Source organism: Plecotus auritus, assembly GCF_963455305.1.
Source record: "Plecotus auritus genome assembly, chromosome: 7".
NCBI classification, from domain to species: domain Eukaryota; kingdom Metazoa; phylum Chordata; class Mammalia; order Chiroptera; family Vespertilionidae; genus Plecotus; species Plecotus auritus.
The window spans coordinates 34,022,582-34,039,681 of record NC_137774.1 but is presented as its reverse complement, the minus strand read 5'-3'; the positions used below and the strand labels follow the sequence as shown (position 1 = coordinate 34,039,681).

General features: G+C 56.5%; 2 protein-coding genes across 5 annotated transcripts; both read right to left on the bottom strand.

Annotated features, from left to right (window-relative positions):
• Positions 1-548: 548 nt before the first annotated feature.
• On the bottom strand, positions 549-7,021 carry TRAF4 (TNF receptor associated factor 4). Its single transcript, XM_080680183.1, has 7 exons — positions 6,752-7,021; positions 3,296-3,347; positions 2,638-2,742; positions 2,409-2,570; positions 2,161-2,322; positions 1,928-2,083; positions 549-1,656 (listed from the first exon to the last, which is right to left on the bottom strand). Exons 1-7 carry the CDS (start codon positions 6,892-6,894, stop codon positions 1,024-1,026), a joined length of 1,413 nt encoding a protein of 470 aa, XP_080536309.1. The 5' UTR covers positions 6,895-7,021; the 3' UTR covers positions 549-1,023.
• A 580-nt stretch (positions 7,022-7,601) lies between these two features.
• Positions 7,602-15,434, bottom strand: NEK8 (NIMA related kinase 8). Of its 4 annotated transcripts, none has more exons than XR_013961065.1 (16): positions 15,357-15,434; positions 13,731-13,936; positions 13,262-13,494; positions 12,907-13,038; positions 12,210-12,418; positions 11,967-12,046; positions 11,702-11,883; positions 11,462-11,612; positions 10,993-11,069; positions 10,565-10,682; positions 9,750-9,900; positions 9,274-9,437; positions 9,018-9,176; positions 8,668-8,826; positions 8,131-8,275; positions 7,602-8,007 (listed from the first exon to the last, which is right to left on the bottom strand). XR_013961065.1 is itself a non-coding variant. In XM_080677611.1 (15 exons), exons 1-15 carry the CDS (start codon positions 15,401-15,403, stop codon positions 8,247-8,249), a joined length of 2,097 nt encoding a protein of 698 aa, XP_080533737.1. In that variant the 5' UTR covers positions 15,404-15,434; the 3' UTR covers positions 7,602-8,246. The 4 variants fall into 4 exon arrangements, 2 of the variants coding, with proteins under 2 accessions (XP_080533737.1, XP_080533738.1); XR_013961066.1 differs by having other exon boundaries at positions 7,602-8,011; positions 15,357-15,428; XM_080677611.1 differs by having other exon boundaries at positions 7,602-8,275.
• Positions 15,435-17,100: the final 1,666 nt, after the last annotated feature.

The following is a 17,100-nucleotide window of genomic DNA, read 5'->3' as shown; positions in this document are numbered from 1 at the left end:
CCAGGCCCTGCCCCAAACCAGCTGAAGTCAATGCACTCTTCTGTTCCTATTTAATCTGTTAAATGTGGGTAATCATAGGCACCCACTGAGGTGTATATGAAAAGCAAATGAGTATGGATGAGAAAATCCAAGCACTCTGTACACCTCAAAGGCCCCCTTGCTCAGCTTAGTCTCTGGATGGGGGCTGGGCTTTGGAGTTCAACATTCATCACGCACTTATTTTGTGCTAGAAACATGCTTTGTCTCATTAAATCTTCAATACATCCTACTAAAATAGGTTATGTTGATAAAACGATTTCACTTGATGATTGTATTAAATGAAATAATGTATGTACAGTGCTTAACAGTGTCACCACCAGAGGGCAGCAGCAAGCATCTCTTCCACACAAAGCCTGGTGCACTTCCCCTGTCGTCCACCAGAGGGCGACCCATCAGGGCAGCTGAACCCCCGGGGCAAAGGCAGCAGCCAGTCTGGTCCTTTGCCTTCACAATTGGGCCCAGCCTTCCAGGGCCCTAACCCACCCAGATGAGTCAGACTGGAACCAAATTAATAAATACAATTCAGGATTTATTAAAAATCAGGGCTCCCTGCTGTGCCCTCCTGGCACTAAGTAAATAAATAACCAGAAGACACAGAGGGAAGAGAAATCAGATTTCAAGACAGATTCTTTAACTACCCAACTCCCCCTCCCCCCTATGGCTCTTGGGACATAGCACCAGCAGGCACCTCAGTCCAGGTAGAATGTGGCCGGCACCAAGGCATGTCTGCCCTGCCCAGGAGAGGAGACAAGCCCTAGGATCACTTGTTTCCAAGCCCTTGATGACCCCAAGACCTGCTCGGCCAGGGCTGAAGCACCAATAGGAGGCACCTGAGGGTGGTAAGGAAGGGGGGAGGGGAAATAGGGTAACAGAACCTAGGCTGCAGAAGCAGCTGAAAGGGGGTCCTGCCCCCTTCTCCAGGTTCAGCCAGTGCCTGACAGAGGTCATGTTCCACCCCCCTTTGTCCTGGAGCCCTGTCTGTGCTCAGCTGAGGATCTTTCGTGGCAATTCAACTGAGGCACGGATGAAGACTGCATCATCTCGCACATAGTTTCGCTTGCGGATATCCTGGTGGGAGATGAATTTGGGGTAACCAAAACCCAAAGAACTCTCATCCAGGGAGCCCCGCCAAGTGCCTGGTTTTTGGAAATTCTTCCAGTTTGGGTCAGGGTGAAAGGTCTCAGTGACATGCTGTGGCTTAGCCAGCCCAGGGTCGCTCTGATCCAGCAGGGAGAAGGTGACGCGGCGGGCAAAGGGCCATTCAAGGAGATTGTCAAAGGCACCTGGCAGCACGCGAATGTACAGCGAGAGATGTGTGCCTTCACCACTGCCATTGCCATTGAGGAATGCAGACACCTGCAGCTTGTAGCCATACTTATGTGTGTAGAAGGCTGGGCTGAAGCACTCGAGGTTGGGCTTGGCTTTGGCCTCCTGTAGCCGGCGCCCATAGCTGCCAATCTTCCAGATGAGCACACCATCACTGCCCACCGACAGCTCCTCCAGCTCTCGCCGCAGCTCCTGAAGTTCCTGCCGCTGACGGCTCACCAGGGCACACATCATGGCCAGATGGGGCTTCACACTCTCCTCCACATGCCGTGCCATTGCCAGCTTAGGGCACTGTTGGCAAAGCCCCAGGCCATGGGGGAAGGGAGGAGAGTTATCAGTACAGGTAGGCCCAGGGTAGAGGGGAGGAATGGGTACAGGGTGGCAGGCACTCAGTTCTGATTGAGGAAGGTTGAGGGCACTAGGAGGATGAAGCTGGCCAGCAGGGGGAAGGACTGAAAGATTCAGAGCAGCAGAGCAGGGACCGCCAAAAGGCTCAGGCCCTAAGTCTATGTCAAGCTTCAAGGACCAAGAAGGGGGTTGACAGGAAGAAGGGGCATCTCACCCTGTGCTTGCAGCCGGAGTCTTTGAATGGACACAGCACCAGGGCAGTGCTACAGCTGTCCTTCAGGTGGCCTGGCAGGTCCTCCCGAGCCACGGTGCCCACGCCACACTGGTTGGGACAGGGCACAGGCAACCTCGGGCACTGGTACTGGTGGCTCTAGGGTGGCAGAGACAGTGGTCAGTAGCCTGACTCCCTGCTACCTGCCCCACAGCCCAGTTCAGGAAGGGCCTCACCTGGATGGTGTCAAAGACGAACTCCTTGGTACAGTAGGTGCAAGGCTGGGTGCGCTTGGTGCACTCAGAGGTGGCATGCTGGGCCAGCAGCCTCCGCATCATGCGGGCACCACACTTGTTCTCACAGTACACACTCTCCTGGGGACACACGCCCTCGTGGCTCTGTGGAAATGTCAGAGGGGCTGAGTTACGGGATCCCAGGCTACCAGGTGCCCCACTCTCTCTACCCTCAGCCAGGCCCCACCTACCTCAAAGGCCTCCCCACTGAAGTCACAGCCACAAAACTCGCACTTGAGGCGCCGCTTAGGGCAGTCGTGTTGCAAGTGTGCAGGCAGATCTCGGCGGCTCAGCTTGGTGGGGCAGCGATTGGGGCAGGGGACTACATTGAAGCTGCAGGTATTCAGGTGACCCTGGTAGGAAGAGCTGTGGTTAGTGCCTGCCAAGGGAGGGGGAGTCCCCACCCCATCAGAGCCTCACCTGTAGGTGACGAAGTGGGCCACTCCAGCGGCAGCCCTCCTCGCTGTGGATGCAGCGGATAGGCAGGCCCAATACCTGTACCTCCAGCTCTGGGTCCGGGTAGATCTGGGGACGGGAATGGGGGAAACAGGTCAGGGTCAGAGCCTGCTGCAGCCCCCACTTCCTGCCTCCTCCACCCGCCTGATAGGCTAGCTCTACCTTAGAATCAGTAACAGCCTCTCCTGGGCTTTATTCCCCTCTGTGCCCAGCGATAAGGGGTACAGCAGGCAGTATCTGCTCTATTGCTGGATCCCAGGGTCCCCAATATGCCTGCACATGACAATCAGCCTGCTTAGTTGCAAGCAGCCCTCAAACCCCCTGCCTAATTCCCTCTGGTAGAAGGGTCCTGGCCCTCAGCCACAGGTCTGGCTAGCCATTGAGAGGGGAGGGGAGCACTTCTTGTGGCACAGAGCAGCTCTGTGTACCCCCACAAGCTGGGCATTGTGCCTGCCCTCCAGGGCAAATACGGGCCTCATTTGCAAACTGGCCTGGTGGGAGGGAACAGGCCACCTTTGTGGGGGCACATGATTTGGAAGGACTAGGTTGACACTGGCCCTGAGCCTACTGGCTGCCAACCTCCACCAAGGGCAAGAGCCTCTGCCTGGCTCTGTGGACCCACCTTGGCATAGTCCAGAGGAAGCTGGTCCTCAGGGCATTTGAAGACTCCTTCACTGAAAAGAGAGGAGACAGGGTCAAGACTCCACACTATAGCCCCGTGTGGCTCCGTGGTTGAGCGTCGATTCACCCCAGGGTACATGCCAGGGTTGCAGGCTCGATCCCCAGTAGGGGGCGTGCAGTAGGCAGCCACTCAATGATTCTCTCATGGATGTTTCCACCTCTCTATTCCTCTCCCTTCCTCTCTAAAATCAATAAAACATATTTTAAAAAATAAAAAAGAATTCTGTGTGTTTAAAAAAAAAGACTCCAGCCGAAACCGGTTTGGCTCAGTGGATAGAGCGTCGGCCTGCGGACTGAAGGGTTCCGGGTTCGATTCCGGTCAAGGGCATGTACCTTGGTTGCGGGCACATCCCCAGTGGGAGGTGTGCAGGAGGCAGCTGATCGATGTTTCTCATCGATGTTTCTAGCTCTCTATCCCTCTCCCTTCCTCTCTGTAAAATATCAATAAAATATATTTAAAATATATATATAAAATTAAAAAAAAGACTCCACTCTATGGGAAGGGAGAACCCCAGGCCCCACCCCCTTAACGAGGGCAGCCTCTTGCCCTCACCAGACTGGTTCTGAGGCAGCCCCACCTGAGAGGGGAAGCAAGAGTCCTGAGGGTACCAGCTTCCCCAGGAGCCCAGAAAATCCCAGCTCTTGTCTTGGGAAGGAGAGTTCTGGGCCCAGTGGAGGCGGAGACAGCTGCCTCAGACAGCATTTGGCCAACAGGTGGCAGCTGGCACCCCTCCCCCAGGATGGCAGCTGGACTGGGAAAGAACAGGCTGCCCAGCCACCCCCTCCCCCCAGGTTAGTTTTCACTGGCTGGGCTGAAAGCTGATGGGGGTGGGGGGGAGGAGCACGGTGAACAGGGATAGGCTGAGATTAAGTGCCAAAGCTTCCCAACCCATATGAGGGTGCCCAGCCAAGAACCATGGGCAAAGGTCAGCTTGGGGCCACTTCACCCCATCCCTTCCCTCCTTCTAACGAGGGTGTGTCTCCTAAAGCAAAGAGGTGGAAAGGCTCCCTCCAAGGCACTGTGTTTACACTCCCAACCCGTCTTCAACCACATGTCTCGGAGAAGGGTCTGAATATCCTCCAGTTTTGCAGATGAAAGAACAGAAGCTACAGCTGAAGCAACACCTGGCTATGTCTGTCTGAGTCCACAGCTCTGGTAGGTTCTGTTTTACGGTACAGCACACAGAAGAGAGGCTAGGACAAGAAAAACTGTCCAGGCAAGCACCGCCAAGACTCTACTCATAGCACCGCATGCAATCTGAAGCCTGTTGATCCTGCCCACTGCCTGCCCTCTCCTCCACCCATCCCCAGCAGGCTGTTAGCACTCAAGGAACCTGTTAGCATGCCTCCTTCCGCCAATAAGACCTTGCTGACCCTAGCCAGGACCAGTTACACCTGGCATGGCCTAGGCAGAGCAAGGGCTCACCCAGCAGGACTGAAGGCCCTCAGGCATGGTATTTCTGGCAGATGTAAGTCATGTGTGAGGCAGGCAGGAATCAGGCCGAAGCAGAGGCCACATGGCAGCCCTGTCCATAATGTACTTTGCAGGACCTGGGCAGTTCATGCCCCAAATGCCCAAAGGATTTCTAGCACCCACCTCCTCTCCCTGACCCCACTACTACCACTGGCCATGCCACCAAGCAAATACATGCCCAGACACTGATGAGGTATGCCTATGCCCACAGGGCAAGCAGCCTTCCTGGACCAACCTGGCAGGAGTGGGGAAAGAGGGGTGGGCCATGGGGGAGGGGGTCTGCTTGGCTGCTTCAGGAATGTGCTGACTTAATGGTTTTGGAGACAGGGAGGGGACTGAGGCAAGTCCCCAGGCTTCGAGCAGATTAGCCTGGGCAGCTTGGGGCCCAGCCAGGACAAAGGTTCCATCCGTCCTATGGACACCTGCGGTGGTGAGAGGCAGAGCCTGTCCAACCACCTCTTCCCTCCTCCCTCCAGGGGCCTCAGCAGCAAAATTCAGGCACTAGGGGAAAGGGGGAGGCAGGGGCAGAGACTGCTTCAGGCTGTGGAGTGGAGGCCCAGGCCCAGGGGAGAAGACAGGATGGGGGGAGGGGCTGTGGGAGAGGAAGAGGGGATTTCCGGGAGGAGGAGGGGCAGAAGCAGCAGAGGGGCGGTGGAGGAAAAGGGGCCTTGCAACTCCCTCCTGGATCCTTCCTTGAGGCAGTGGGGGTGGGTCAGCTGAGGGGGAGGGGGTGTGCTCAGCTGGCCTCATCTGGAAACCAGAGGGCTGGGGAAGGGCACTGGAGAAGACAATGGGGCTGTGTGTCTAGGGGAGAATGTGTGTACACTGAAGGGAGGAGGGAGGGGGGTGGGGGGATAGGAGGAGGGGGCAGCACAGCAGCTTGTGCAGGAGCATATGTGAGGGCAGGAGCCGGCCCAGGCAGTGGGGAACAGAAAACAAAGAGCCTGCTGAGATTTCCGCCAGGCTAGGGGCTGCAGAGGACAGCCAGAGGGACGGAGGGAGGGAGGGACAGTGCACTAAAGGCAGGAGTCCTAGAGATGCTCTCCTTGCCCGCACCCCTCAGCAAACAGCCTCCTGACACATGGCAGTGACTGACCCAGCCTTCCCTGTGATCTCGGACACGACCTCCCCACACTGGCCTGAGCAGTTCCCGGCATGGGCAGGAAATTCAAGACCACAGGGCGCCCAGAACTCATCGGATGCCAAGAGCCAGGTGACCTGAGTCCTCAGAGAACAGGGGACGTTCGGATCTATAGGCCATTCGAGGTACTCAAGACCCCCAGGACAGGAGGGCCACCCAAAAGGTTCCTGCTTCAGAGGAGATCTGAGCGCCACAGTCCTCTCTCTATTGTGTGACCACACACAGCCCGGACTTAAATCCCAGCTAAGCCTTTAAAAAACTGTGTGACCATGGGCAAGTCACAGCCTTTCTCTGAATTTCTCGTTTCATCATCTGTGAAATGGGAGAACAGCTGCCGTTCTTGCAATGTTCGAAAAATCCACCAGAGGTTAGTTAGATGGGTGAAAACTCCGGAAGTTTAAGGTGCAGCGCAGGAGGGAGGGTTCTGTCCTCCTCTTCCCAGAAGGATTCAAAGTTCAAGGATGAGGCCACAGTGGCTCCCAGGTGAGGGGGAAGGGCCGGCCATGGGTCAGGAACGGCGTCTTTGCCCCCGCCACTCCGCAGGAAGGTACTGAATTCTTCCGACCGGGCGCGGGGGCCGATGGCACCCAGAACCCTACGGATCAATGCGTGGGGTTCTCCCTCCGGGCCTGACATCATCGCCGCCTCGGTGATGTCACGGTGGCCGCCCGTGAGGTCACCGAGACAAGGCGCAGACAAAGGCCCGGAGTGCCTCCGAGCTGAGCCCCTCCCCATGCGGTGTGCCCCCCGCACCGGCCACCCCCGCCACCCCCGGCCCGCACCTGAGGAACTCCTGCAGGCAGGTGTCGCAGAAGCGGTGGCCGCAGGTAGAAACCTGCACGGGCTCTCGCATGGGCTTCCCGCACAGCGGGCACAGCAGCCGCCGCTTGGGCTTCTCCAGGAACTTGTAGTCGAAGCCGGGCATGGCGGGCGGGCACGGGCGAGCGGGGCCGGGCACGCGGCGGCCCCACAGCCCGCGCCACGCTCGGGCCGCGCTCCCGGCTCCGGGCGGCGCCGACTGTTGGCTGCGGCCAGGCCCAGCCCGCCTGCCCGCGGCCGGAAGAGGGGGCGGAGCCGCGCCCGCGTGGTCCTAGCGCCCGTCCTAGCCACGCTCCCCTCTCACCCGGGAACGCGTGGCTCTGAGGTCGGCACTTTGCCAGGCTTGCCCCCTACCTGAAACAGGGGCTCCTCTTTCCGCTTGAGAAGGGAGATTGTGGCTCCGCTTCCCCCCAGAGCATCTCTAGGACTCCTGCCTTTAGTGCACAGGGGGTGAGGGGTATGACCCTGACGCTAGATGAGGCGGAGGGACCCGGGGTACGGGCTGGGCCGCGCCACAAAGGTTTGTTCTCCCGAGGGTACAGCTCGGTCCCGGGGGCCACGTGTCGCCCAGGAGCCCGGGACTGCAGCTTCCAGGTGCTAGGCAGCCGAAGCCTGGCAACCAGATCTCGGGAGCCCGGCTCGGGAGGAGAGGCAGGGCTGGCGCTGGGCCAGAGGAAACTCAGCCCAGTCTTAGGCTGCGCCCACATTCCTTCCTTGACCTGAGCCGGCCCTACAGCCGAGATCGGGGGCCCAGCCCAACGCTGGGGTGTTGGGCAGCCACTCCCCCCTCCTGAAGAGACCACACTCTAGGCAGGCAGCTGATGTTTTTATTGGCACTACTTCCAGTCATCTGGAAACTGGTCTGGTCCAGCCAGTTACCCTCTCCCCCAACCTGTTTTGGAGGAATGGCAGAGGGTGAGGGGGGTGGGTGAGAGCAGCTCCCCTAGACCTCCCTGCCCCAGGCAATGCACAGGCTAGGCCGCTGGAATGACCACTGGAATGGCCCTCCAGGCAGGCTCCACCTTGACCTGCTCCAAAGCACTGAGCTGCTGTCCCAGTGGGCACCAGGGATGCATTTTCTAACCAGGCTGGAGGAAGAGCAGGGTCTGGGTGGAGCCACATCCACCTCCAGCCTTTTTCTGTCAAGCCTCTGAAGACCACCCTGCTTCCAAGGGTTAGAGCTGGCTTCCAACTCAAGGCAAGCTGGACCCTGAGGGCACTGGCTTAAGAGAAGAAGAAGGGGTGGGAGGGAAAAGAGAAGTGTTAGGGGAATAGGGTGGGTTGAGTTTTACATATCCAGGGCCAAAAGCAGCACAGGGGCTTGCTTCATCAGTTCTTATACCCCATTAGACATAATCCAGGGGCATGGATGGAGACAGTCATGCTTCAGGCATCTGTGCTTTTCAAGAACATTCAGAGAAGCCACATCAGGGTGGTCCAGAGATGTATCCAGGTACCTCACGGGGGGACTGGCTCATCTGTGACAGCTAGAGAGCACAAGAGAGAAACCTCTGCAGCCTCCCAGAGAACAGAGCCTCCAGCAAGCACCCCCCACCTCTGCTCCCAGTTCCACACTGGCCCTGGACTCTGCCAGACCAGAAGTAGAGGTTCAAACTAAACTGGACGAGGGAGCAGAGGAGAAAGAATGCATTTGGGCCCTGGGAGCAGTAAAGGCAGCCCTTCAATGAGGCCCCAAAGTACCCACCCTTGCCCACCCCAGGCAGGAAACTCGGTTTTATCCCACAGCTTCTGCTTTCATTTATCTGGGGGCTAAAGATGTGTTTTAGTGATTTGGGCTGTGACCACTGGGGATGGGGGTGTGGGCAGGATCCAGCTGGGTTAGCCCTGTGTGGGTGAGGTGGAAAAAGTTATCACTCACGGCGTACAGCCAGGAGAGTGTTTCCATGGCAACAGGACACAGAAGTCACTGTGTAGGGATGTGTCTCATCTAGCTGCACTGGACGAGGGAGTGCAGCATCCTCGTCCCTCCTTCCAAGTCGACCTCGGGCCCCTTTGCCCCAAGAGTATACCTCACCTTCTGCCAAAGAGAATCCCAAAGAGGGAAATGGGAAGAGGATACAGCTTAGCCAGCAGAGCAGGTGTCCCCCCAGATTGCCCTACCTGCCCCAGTATGAGGTTGCTGAGTTCAGCAGATCTGAGCATGATAACCCCCCATTGCCCATGGGCCTGTCCATGCCCATATCTGCCCCCATAGTGCCCACTAATCACCTGCCCCAATGGCTACAGTGAAGGCATCCCCACAGGCCACCATTGCTATCTTGATGCCCTGGAGGCCTTGCACTTGACAAGGTGCCCGGCTGACTCGGCGAGCATTGGTACCCAACTGACCATGCTGATTGCTGCCGAAAGTATAGCAGTCACCAGAGGCTGTAAAGGAGGAAAGGAAGAAAAGGGGTGACTCAGCTGAAGTTCCAAAGAGGCCAGGAGAGTCCCCTTCCTGCCACCTTGCCCAGGTCCTACTCACCAGTCACAGCAGCTGAATGAGCAGTACCTAGGTCCACACTAAGCAGGGTCTCCTGGTCCAGGGGTGCAGAACACAGTGGTGTGAAGCTCAGCACCTCCTCTACTTGCTGGTGGGGGGCAGGCTCCGCCCCCAGGGAGAGGTGGTCCAGGCCCAACTTGTTGAACCTAAGGGCAGAGGCAGAAGCCAAGCCCAACGGACAGTTTGTATAGATCAGCGGTCGGCACCCAGTGGTCTGCGGACCACTGATGGTCCGTGAGGTCCGAAAGGTTGGCGATGGCTGGTATCGACTGTCCTGCCTCCCAACTATCTGGGCAGGAGCTGATGTACCAGGGGACAGAGCCCACCCTGAACTGAACCCACAATATCCCCAGACCTCCTCAGTTCTAATCCCTGATGAGAAGTAGGCACTGACAGATGGAGCATTAACAGCCAAAGGTGGTGACAGGCAGTCTAGTCATCCTGAGGCACCTCGTTACCTGTTGCTCCCGCAGGCCAGGACTCGGCCAGGCACAGTGAGGATCATGGAGGAGTCAATGCCACATACAACCCGCTGGGCTTCCTGTCCTGGGGGCATGGGCACCTGCTGGGGGCAGTTGTAGGACTCCCTGGTGCCTAGTCCCAGCCGGCCTATAAGGAGAAACCAGGATGGGGCTAGTTTGAACTTTAGGGTTGGTGATGCCAGCCCCAGGCAGGAAACTCAGGCTGATGAGCTGAGGACCCCTGGAGAGGCAGTAATAGTGTGAGTGAAGGCTTCCCACCCTCAGCCCCTCTTTGGGTCAAAATCCTACTCTTTTAAGGACCTATTCAGATGTCACCGCTGCTCCTCCAGGTGAAGTCCCTTGCCATTCCTTGAGTTTTGACACCTCTGGACCTTGGGTGGAGCCCTGATGCTGTCTGTCCTCTGTTATAATGATGTCCCATCCCATCCCTCCCCCCACCAGAGTCCTCCAAGAGGACAGGATCCCCACCTACGTCAGCTCTAGTTTCAGTGCCCAGCCTGATGCCTGACCCAGAGAAAGCCACAATGAAAAGTGTTGGGTGAATGCAATCTCCCTCAGAAGTATCTGAAGGAAGTGATATCTTGTTCATCTTGTCTCAGCACCCAGCACAGGGTGGGCACATAGTGGGTGTACACTAAAGATTTGCTGAGTGAATAAATGAATGGAATTGGAAAGAAAAGAGGGAGGATAAAACGGGCCTTGGGGTGGAAGGTGGGTATGAAGGGGAACAAATCATAGCTGAGGGCTGCTGTGAGATGGAGCGAGAGGCTGGAACTGGGTAGAGAGCTTACCACCATCTCCGCGGCCCCAGGCAAAGAGTTCTCGCTCAGTGGACAGGGCCAGCACATGAGAGGCCCCACAGGCCACCTGCACCATCTCATAACCCAGCAGGGCCTCCACAATGGTGGGCTAGAGAGAGAGAGGAAACTGTGGGCAAGGGGCCTGGACCCAACATCCCCTGTCGAGACAAAGTTGGAGGCTTCAAATTCTCATGAGATGGCTGTTTCTTTAACTCACCACCACCATCACCAGCACTGCAACCACTGGGGAAGCTTGGTCTTTCTGTACTTCCCCTGATGCTGCCCAGAACAGGTGCAGCCTGGGAGCTAGAGGGACCTGTGGTTGCTGAAGATTCCCCTGCCCCCAACCTGGGTTTCAGCTCTCAGGCTCCTTGCCATCTCCCCGACTTCCTCCTCCCCAAGGCACATGCAACACCCACCTGGCTGATATCGTTGAGGCTGCCATGGCCTAGGCACCCATTGCTGCCACTGCCAAAGGTCATGATGATACCTCGGTCTTGGGAGGGGGGCGTTGAGGAAAGGAAAGGGAGAGAGATTAGGCTGTTTTTCCAGATAGACCAGTCCAACCTTGAGTTGGAGAAACAATAATAAATTAGTTGGAGGCTGAGGCTGGAAGAATGAAATGGAGGATAGATAAGGACAGGGGTCTCTTTTCCCAAGTGTGTGACTTTGGACAAGAGACTTAGACTCTGAGCCTTAGTTTTTAGATCTGTCGAATGGGACACTATGACTACCTTGCCAGGCCTGTTGTGAAGGGTAGAAGAGGTTGTGTAAGTAATCCTGGTGCTCAATAACTAGTAGACAGGAGCATTATTAAGTGAGCATTCTGTAAATGACAGGCAAGGAGAGAAGTTGCTCATAGCCCCCTCCCCTACTCTCTGCACTAACCAGTCAGGCAAGCTGTGAAGAGGTCCCCGCAGGCCACATGCTTGATGGTCACACCTGACTGGCCCTCCAGGAAACGGGAGACGAACTGGGGCTGCTGCTGCTCCACTGCCCCGGGAAGGAGGGCGCCCCCTCCGCCACCTAGGGGTGGGGCCTGTGGAGCAGATGGTGTGGGGAGAACCTGAGCACCCCCTTCCTTAAAGCATGCCCTGCCCCATTCCGGGCTCTCCCCACCTTGCTCACCTCCCACAGGATGAGGCGCCCAGAGCGTGTGACACCAGCCTTCTGTGTGCGCCCGGTGGCCACCTGAACCACCTCTGTGTTGAGCATCGGCAGCCGCAGAGGAGCACTGAGCCCCCCGCCCCATGTGTACACGGATGACAGAGGTGGTGGAATGGCTGGCCGTGCAGGTCCCCGGGGGACGCCTGTGGGGACAGCTCATGAGGTCTATTAAACTGGTGGGAAGGGCATGGCGTCTGAGGGGCCCTGGAAGGTCAGCTGGACTTACCCCTGCAGCGGGCACTGGAGGTCCTGCTCCCTGTGCTGCCTGGGGCTATGGGTGGCCCAGTGGCCAGGGACTTCTCTGCCCTGTGGGACAGATGGACCGACCCTCAGGACATGGACTGACCCTCTTTGGTATTCCCACACACAGGAATGATTTGCCCTGAGGACCCCTATGTCCCAGTCTTACTGTGCTCCCACTGGGTGCCCCCTACTGCCCAGGCCCCCCTCCCCGGCTCCCCGCACAGGCCTCCGCATTCGGACGCTGCCCAAGTCGGTGTGGAGGTTGAGGAGGGCACGCATGCAGAGGGGCTGCGCCATGATGTGGCTAAGCGGTGGCCGTTGTGCTGGCTCCAGGCTGAGCAGACTCAGGACCAGCTGGCGCAGCTCAGGGCTGTACCGGTCAGAGATGGGTGCAAAGGTGCCGCTCATGATCTTCAGCACCAGCGCTGGCAGGTTCTGTGAAGGCACCAAGTTTTGGGTTGGCCAGAGCCTCAGGCCAGGCTCTTAGGTGGTTTCAGCCCAGCCCTTCATCTGATGGGCGGTCACAGCCCTGTGCTCAGGAGACTTCAGTCTGGTGAGGGGACTCCCAAAATGATAGGGGACCCAAACCCTGCTTTCAAGAACCTCTGATAGGGCAACTGCAGCTATGTCCTCAGAAACCCCAGGTTGTTGGGAAAACTTCAGTTTTGCCTTCAAGAGGATCCCTAATCTGATGGGGGAACTCTGCCCGCAGGAGCCCTCAGTTTAAAGGGGAGAGCCAAGCCCTACCCTCGGGAATTTACGGTCTGAGGGAAGCCACAGCCCTGCCTTGGGCTAATCCACCAGTCTGAAGAGGGAGACCTGACTCAGCCACAGAGAAGAATCACACAAGCAGATGGAGACGGGGACTTTAGGGGGAGGGAGATAGAGATTTTCCAGTTGTCCCCTTGGGGGTGGTTACTCACCGCAGCCTCAAAGGCCCTCTTGAGGCTGGCCAGCTCATAGAGGACGCAGCCCAGGGCCCAGATGTCGCTCTTCTGGTTGTAGGGCTTGCCCTCACACAGTTCAGGGGAAATGTAGCATGGCGTACCCACCACCTGCAGGAGGGAAGCTAATATTACAGCCCAGGGAGGGAAGATCAAGGGCCACTTGGAGACCGCTTCTCCCCCAAGCAGGCCACAGTGCTTCCTCCTGCAGGACAACCCAGTTAGGAGCTAAGGGGCCAAGGCCTTGGGGGTGGGGTGGGGCATAGGACTGCAGAGTGGGCCATGGCCCTCAAAGCCTCCAGCACCCTTGAGATTCCCTTCCATGCCCAGGCACCGTGTAGGCCTTGCTCTTGCTGCTGAGGATCTTGGAGATGCCAAAGTCACCAATCTTGACGACCATGCGATGTTTGTCAAGAAGGATGTTTTGGGTCTTGAGGTCCCGGTGCAAGATGAGATGGGTGTGCACATGATGCAGTGCAAGCAGGATCTGCACAAAGAAGTGCAGGATGGTCTCCTCCTCCAGCAGGGAATTGCAGCGCTTTTGGATGAACTCAGCCAGGGTGCCGCCTGCAGCAGCAAGGGGTGGGTCAAGATTCAGTCTTTTCCAAGTCTGAGATTTTCCTTTTATGAAACTAAACACCCAGACAGGGCAAGTGCCTCCCACCATCACACTACTTGGATCAGAATTCTATACCTCTGACCCTCAGCTAAGCCCATTCCGAGGGAAGCTGGCTAATCCGTGTCTGTCTGTCTCAGAGGTGAGAGGCCCTTGAAGCCAGGCCAGGGCAAGGAATCTGGCCCACCTGGTGCATATTCCATGGCAATCATGAGGGCCTTGTCCTCCAGGAAGTTCTCATAGTACTCAATGACATTGGGATGGTTGAGCAGCTTAAGGACCTGACACTCATTTTGGGCTGCCTGCCGCTCTTCCTTGGTCATCTGCTCCACCGGGATCTGCTTGATGATCACCAGCTTCTGGTCTGCCTTGCGCAGGCACAGGTGCACAATCCTAAGGATGCAGAGTACAGCAGTGGGTACCAGCTTAGCCTCCAGCCACATATCAAGCTGGGAAGACCTGGTGACTGGACAGTGACTAGACTTGAGAGGGGAATGGCATGCAGACTAAGAGGTCATCTACGTGCACAGAACACTGAGTTTAGGAATGGGGATGACTAACCACAAACTCTGTGAGACCTTATTTGAAACTCAGTTTCACCACAGGCACAATGAGGCAAAATTAGTCTTCATCTCTTTAAGTTTCCACAGACTCTGAAGTCAACTGCCTGGATTCAAATCCTAGCTCCTCCTCTTACTAATTATCTGGCCTTGGATTATGTAACATCATCATCTGGAAAACAGAATTGACCTCACAGTGTTATCGAGGTGATCAAATAAGAAAATGCAGCCCTAACCGGTTTGGCTCAGTGGATAGAGCGTCAGCCTGCGGACTGAAGGGTCCCAGGTTCGATTCCGGTCAAGGGCATGTACCTTGGTTGCGGGTACGTCCCCAGTAGGCCGTGTGTAGGAGGCAGCTGATCGATGTTTCTCTCTCATTGATGTTTCTCTCTCTCCCTTCCTCTCTATAAAAAAAAATCAATAAAATATATATTTTAAGAAAAGAAAAGAAAAGAAAAGAAAAGAAAATGCAGCCCAGCTGGCATGGCTCAGTGGTTGAGTGTGGACCTATGAACCAGGAGGTCACAGTTTCATTCCCAGTCAGGGCACTTGCCCAGGTTGCAGTTGATCCCCAGTAGGGGCTGTGCAGGAGTCAGGAACCAGGAAGCAACAGATGGATGTTTTGCCCTCACTGGATGTTTCTCTCTTTTTCTCTCTCCCCTTTCTGTCTAGATAGCATTCTTTATTTTGCCCACTACATCCCAACTATACCATGCTTTTCCTCAGTTCCTGAATACTCTGAATTTTTCCCACTTGAGGACCTTCATATATGCTGTTTCCTCCACCTGAAAAGCGCTGCCTTCACCTTCAGACTATTCCTCATTCCTCCTGTCTTGGCTTTAAACTTCACCTCTCAGAGAAATTTCCTTGACTACCCCAAATAAGTACTTCCCTGCAATGTCTTGTTTATTGTACATTTTTCCTATAGAGAGAAAAGACCACGCCTGTTTTGGTCTTAACTGTACACCCAGCGCCCAGAGCCTGATACAGAGTCGGCGGTCAATATTTGTTGAATGAATCAAGTCCGGAATCAAAGACCAGAACCCTGCGTGGGCGCAAACGCTTACCGGGGGCGTGACCTCCTTCGAAGTCAAGTCTCCCAGCCTGGACTAGGGCCGGAAGCTTGGGCGGGGCTTCCCAGAGTGGGCGCTCACGCCTCGGGGCGGGGCTAGCCGGGCAGCGATTTCGCGGGCAGAGTTGGGATTTATTTTCCCTCTCCCTGAGTGCTTTCCTCCCCCAGAGCCCTGGCTCACCCGAAGGCACCTCTTCCCACCACTCGGATCCGCTCGTACTTCTCCATCTCATTTCTCAGTCACATTTCCGGAACCCCCTACACCCAGACGCGGCGCGTGCGCGGGCCCGCCCACTCTAGAGCCACGCCCCCCACTCTGCAAGATAATTGCCGGGAGCAAGTGGAGTAACATGTTGGTTCTGCCTGGTACCTCACCTGCAACCTGGGTCTGCAGGGTCGCTTTTCCTGGGGCCAAGGAAGGAAAGGGCGATTTGCCATTTCTTGGCGCACCGTACCCTCCCTCCCTCGTGACCGCATCCGGTCCTCGCAAGGCTTCCTAAGATGGGAGAGGTGCTCTTCGCAGACCGAGTGAGGATGGGAAGCGAGGACTGACCTCTCTCTGCCCCCTATTTGCCCACTAGTGACTGTTTCGGAAAGAAAGCAGATTCTCATTGGTACGCAAACGATACACAATACCAAAACTGAACCGACGCTCTCGGTCTATCGGGCCCGGTCAGTTTCTTGTTTGCCTAGGGAGGGACTAGGGAAACCCCGACCTGTGCACGTTGACTCACCTACGGAGGAGGTGACACGGTTTCCAGGCAGCCTGGGCTAGTGAACACCACCCTCGTCAGCACTGTCAGCCCCCAGCGTCACACACACAATGCTGCCACAGGGTCATCTGCCTTCCACATTCGGCTAGGAGAACCTCCTTAAGGGAAGATGGGAGGGAAGCGGACCACTATCTTACTAGTAAAAGCATCAGGGAGAAGAGGAAAGACAGCCGTTTGGCGTATATGGGTTCTAGGCTTCTGTCCAGAGGTTAGTACGATTGTTTAGACCCTAAACTTTAGGGTCTTGACCAGAAATCAGTTTAATGCCAGGTGTCTCCCTGGCACCTCCTGTGAACGAGTCAATACAAGCTCAGTTAAGGAGCAAGAGGATGGTGATTAGCTAAGGGATGGTGTCCCTATTTCTGAGTGGGTGAGGAATATGAGTAATGAATGGGGTGTGTACCTTCTGCTCCCATCTCACCCCTAGAAAGGTGTCCGAACCTGCCCACGTGTAATAACCACTATAAGGGCCCCAGGTGGGCCTCTCGCGGACTCAGGCCAGTGTTGGCTGTCGGACAAAGCTGCTCTGTGAGCAAAGGGTAGCGAGAGCAAGCGCAAAGGGGAAAGCCTGGGACACTCGTGCTCTCACCTAGAAACCGATCGGGCCTTGGTTGATCCAGGAGCCCCACAGGGTTTAATGTGTAACCTTGGAGCCATCAGGGGAGGCAAAGCAAACACCCAAACCTCTCGGCCCCTGGGTCTCTGGCGCCTCAGGTTTCTGGCTTTTCTGCCCTCCTGCTGCACCTTTTCCCTCGTCCCCAACTACAACTTTCCTTTCCTCCACCTACCCCCTTCACTTTTCTCACCCTCACCCCCTACTTCAGACCCGGCTCTTAGCTGCTGCTCCGTTCGCCAGAGTCTTGGCTGGCTCACCCTCCCCCAAAAGCAACAACCTAATTTCTTGGGGCGGAGGGGGGTGGAGGGGGGGGGGCGGAATGGGGGAATCGATCCCACGCCACGGTGAGTACAGGCTGACATCTAGTGGCTACAAACTGCAACTGCTCCAGGCCACTGGCCTGAAGAGTAAGGGTCACCCTAGCAGCCTGGGCAAATCGGCTGTCTTCCCCGCTCCAGCCTCCAGGGAGCCGGGGCTGTCTGAAGGAGGTTTGTTACAGCCGCTAGGCCCCAGGAGCCCCAAAGCGGACTGGGAGG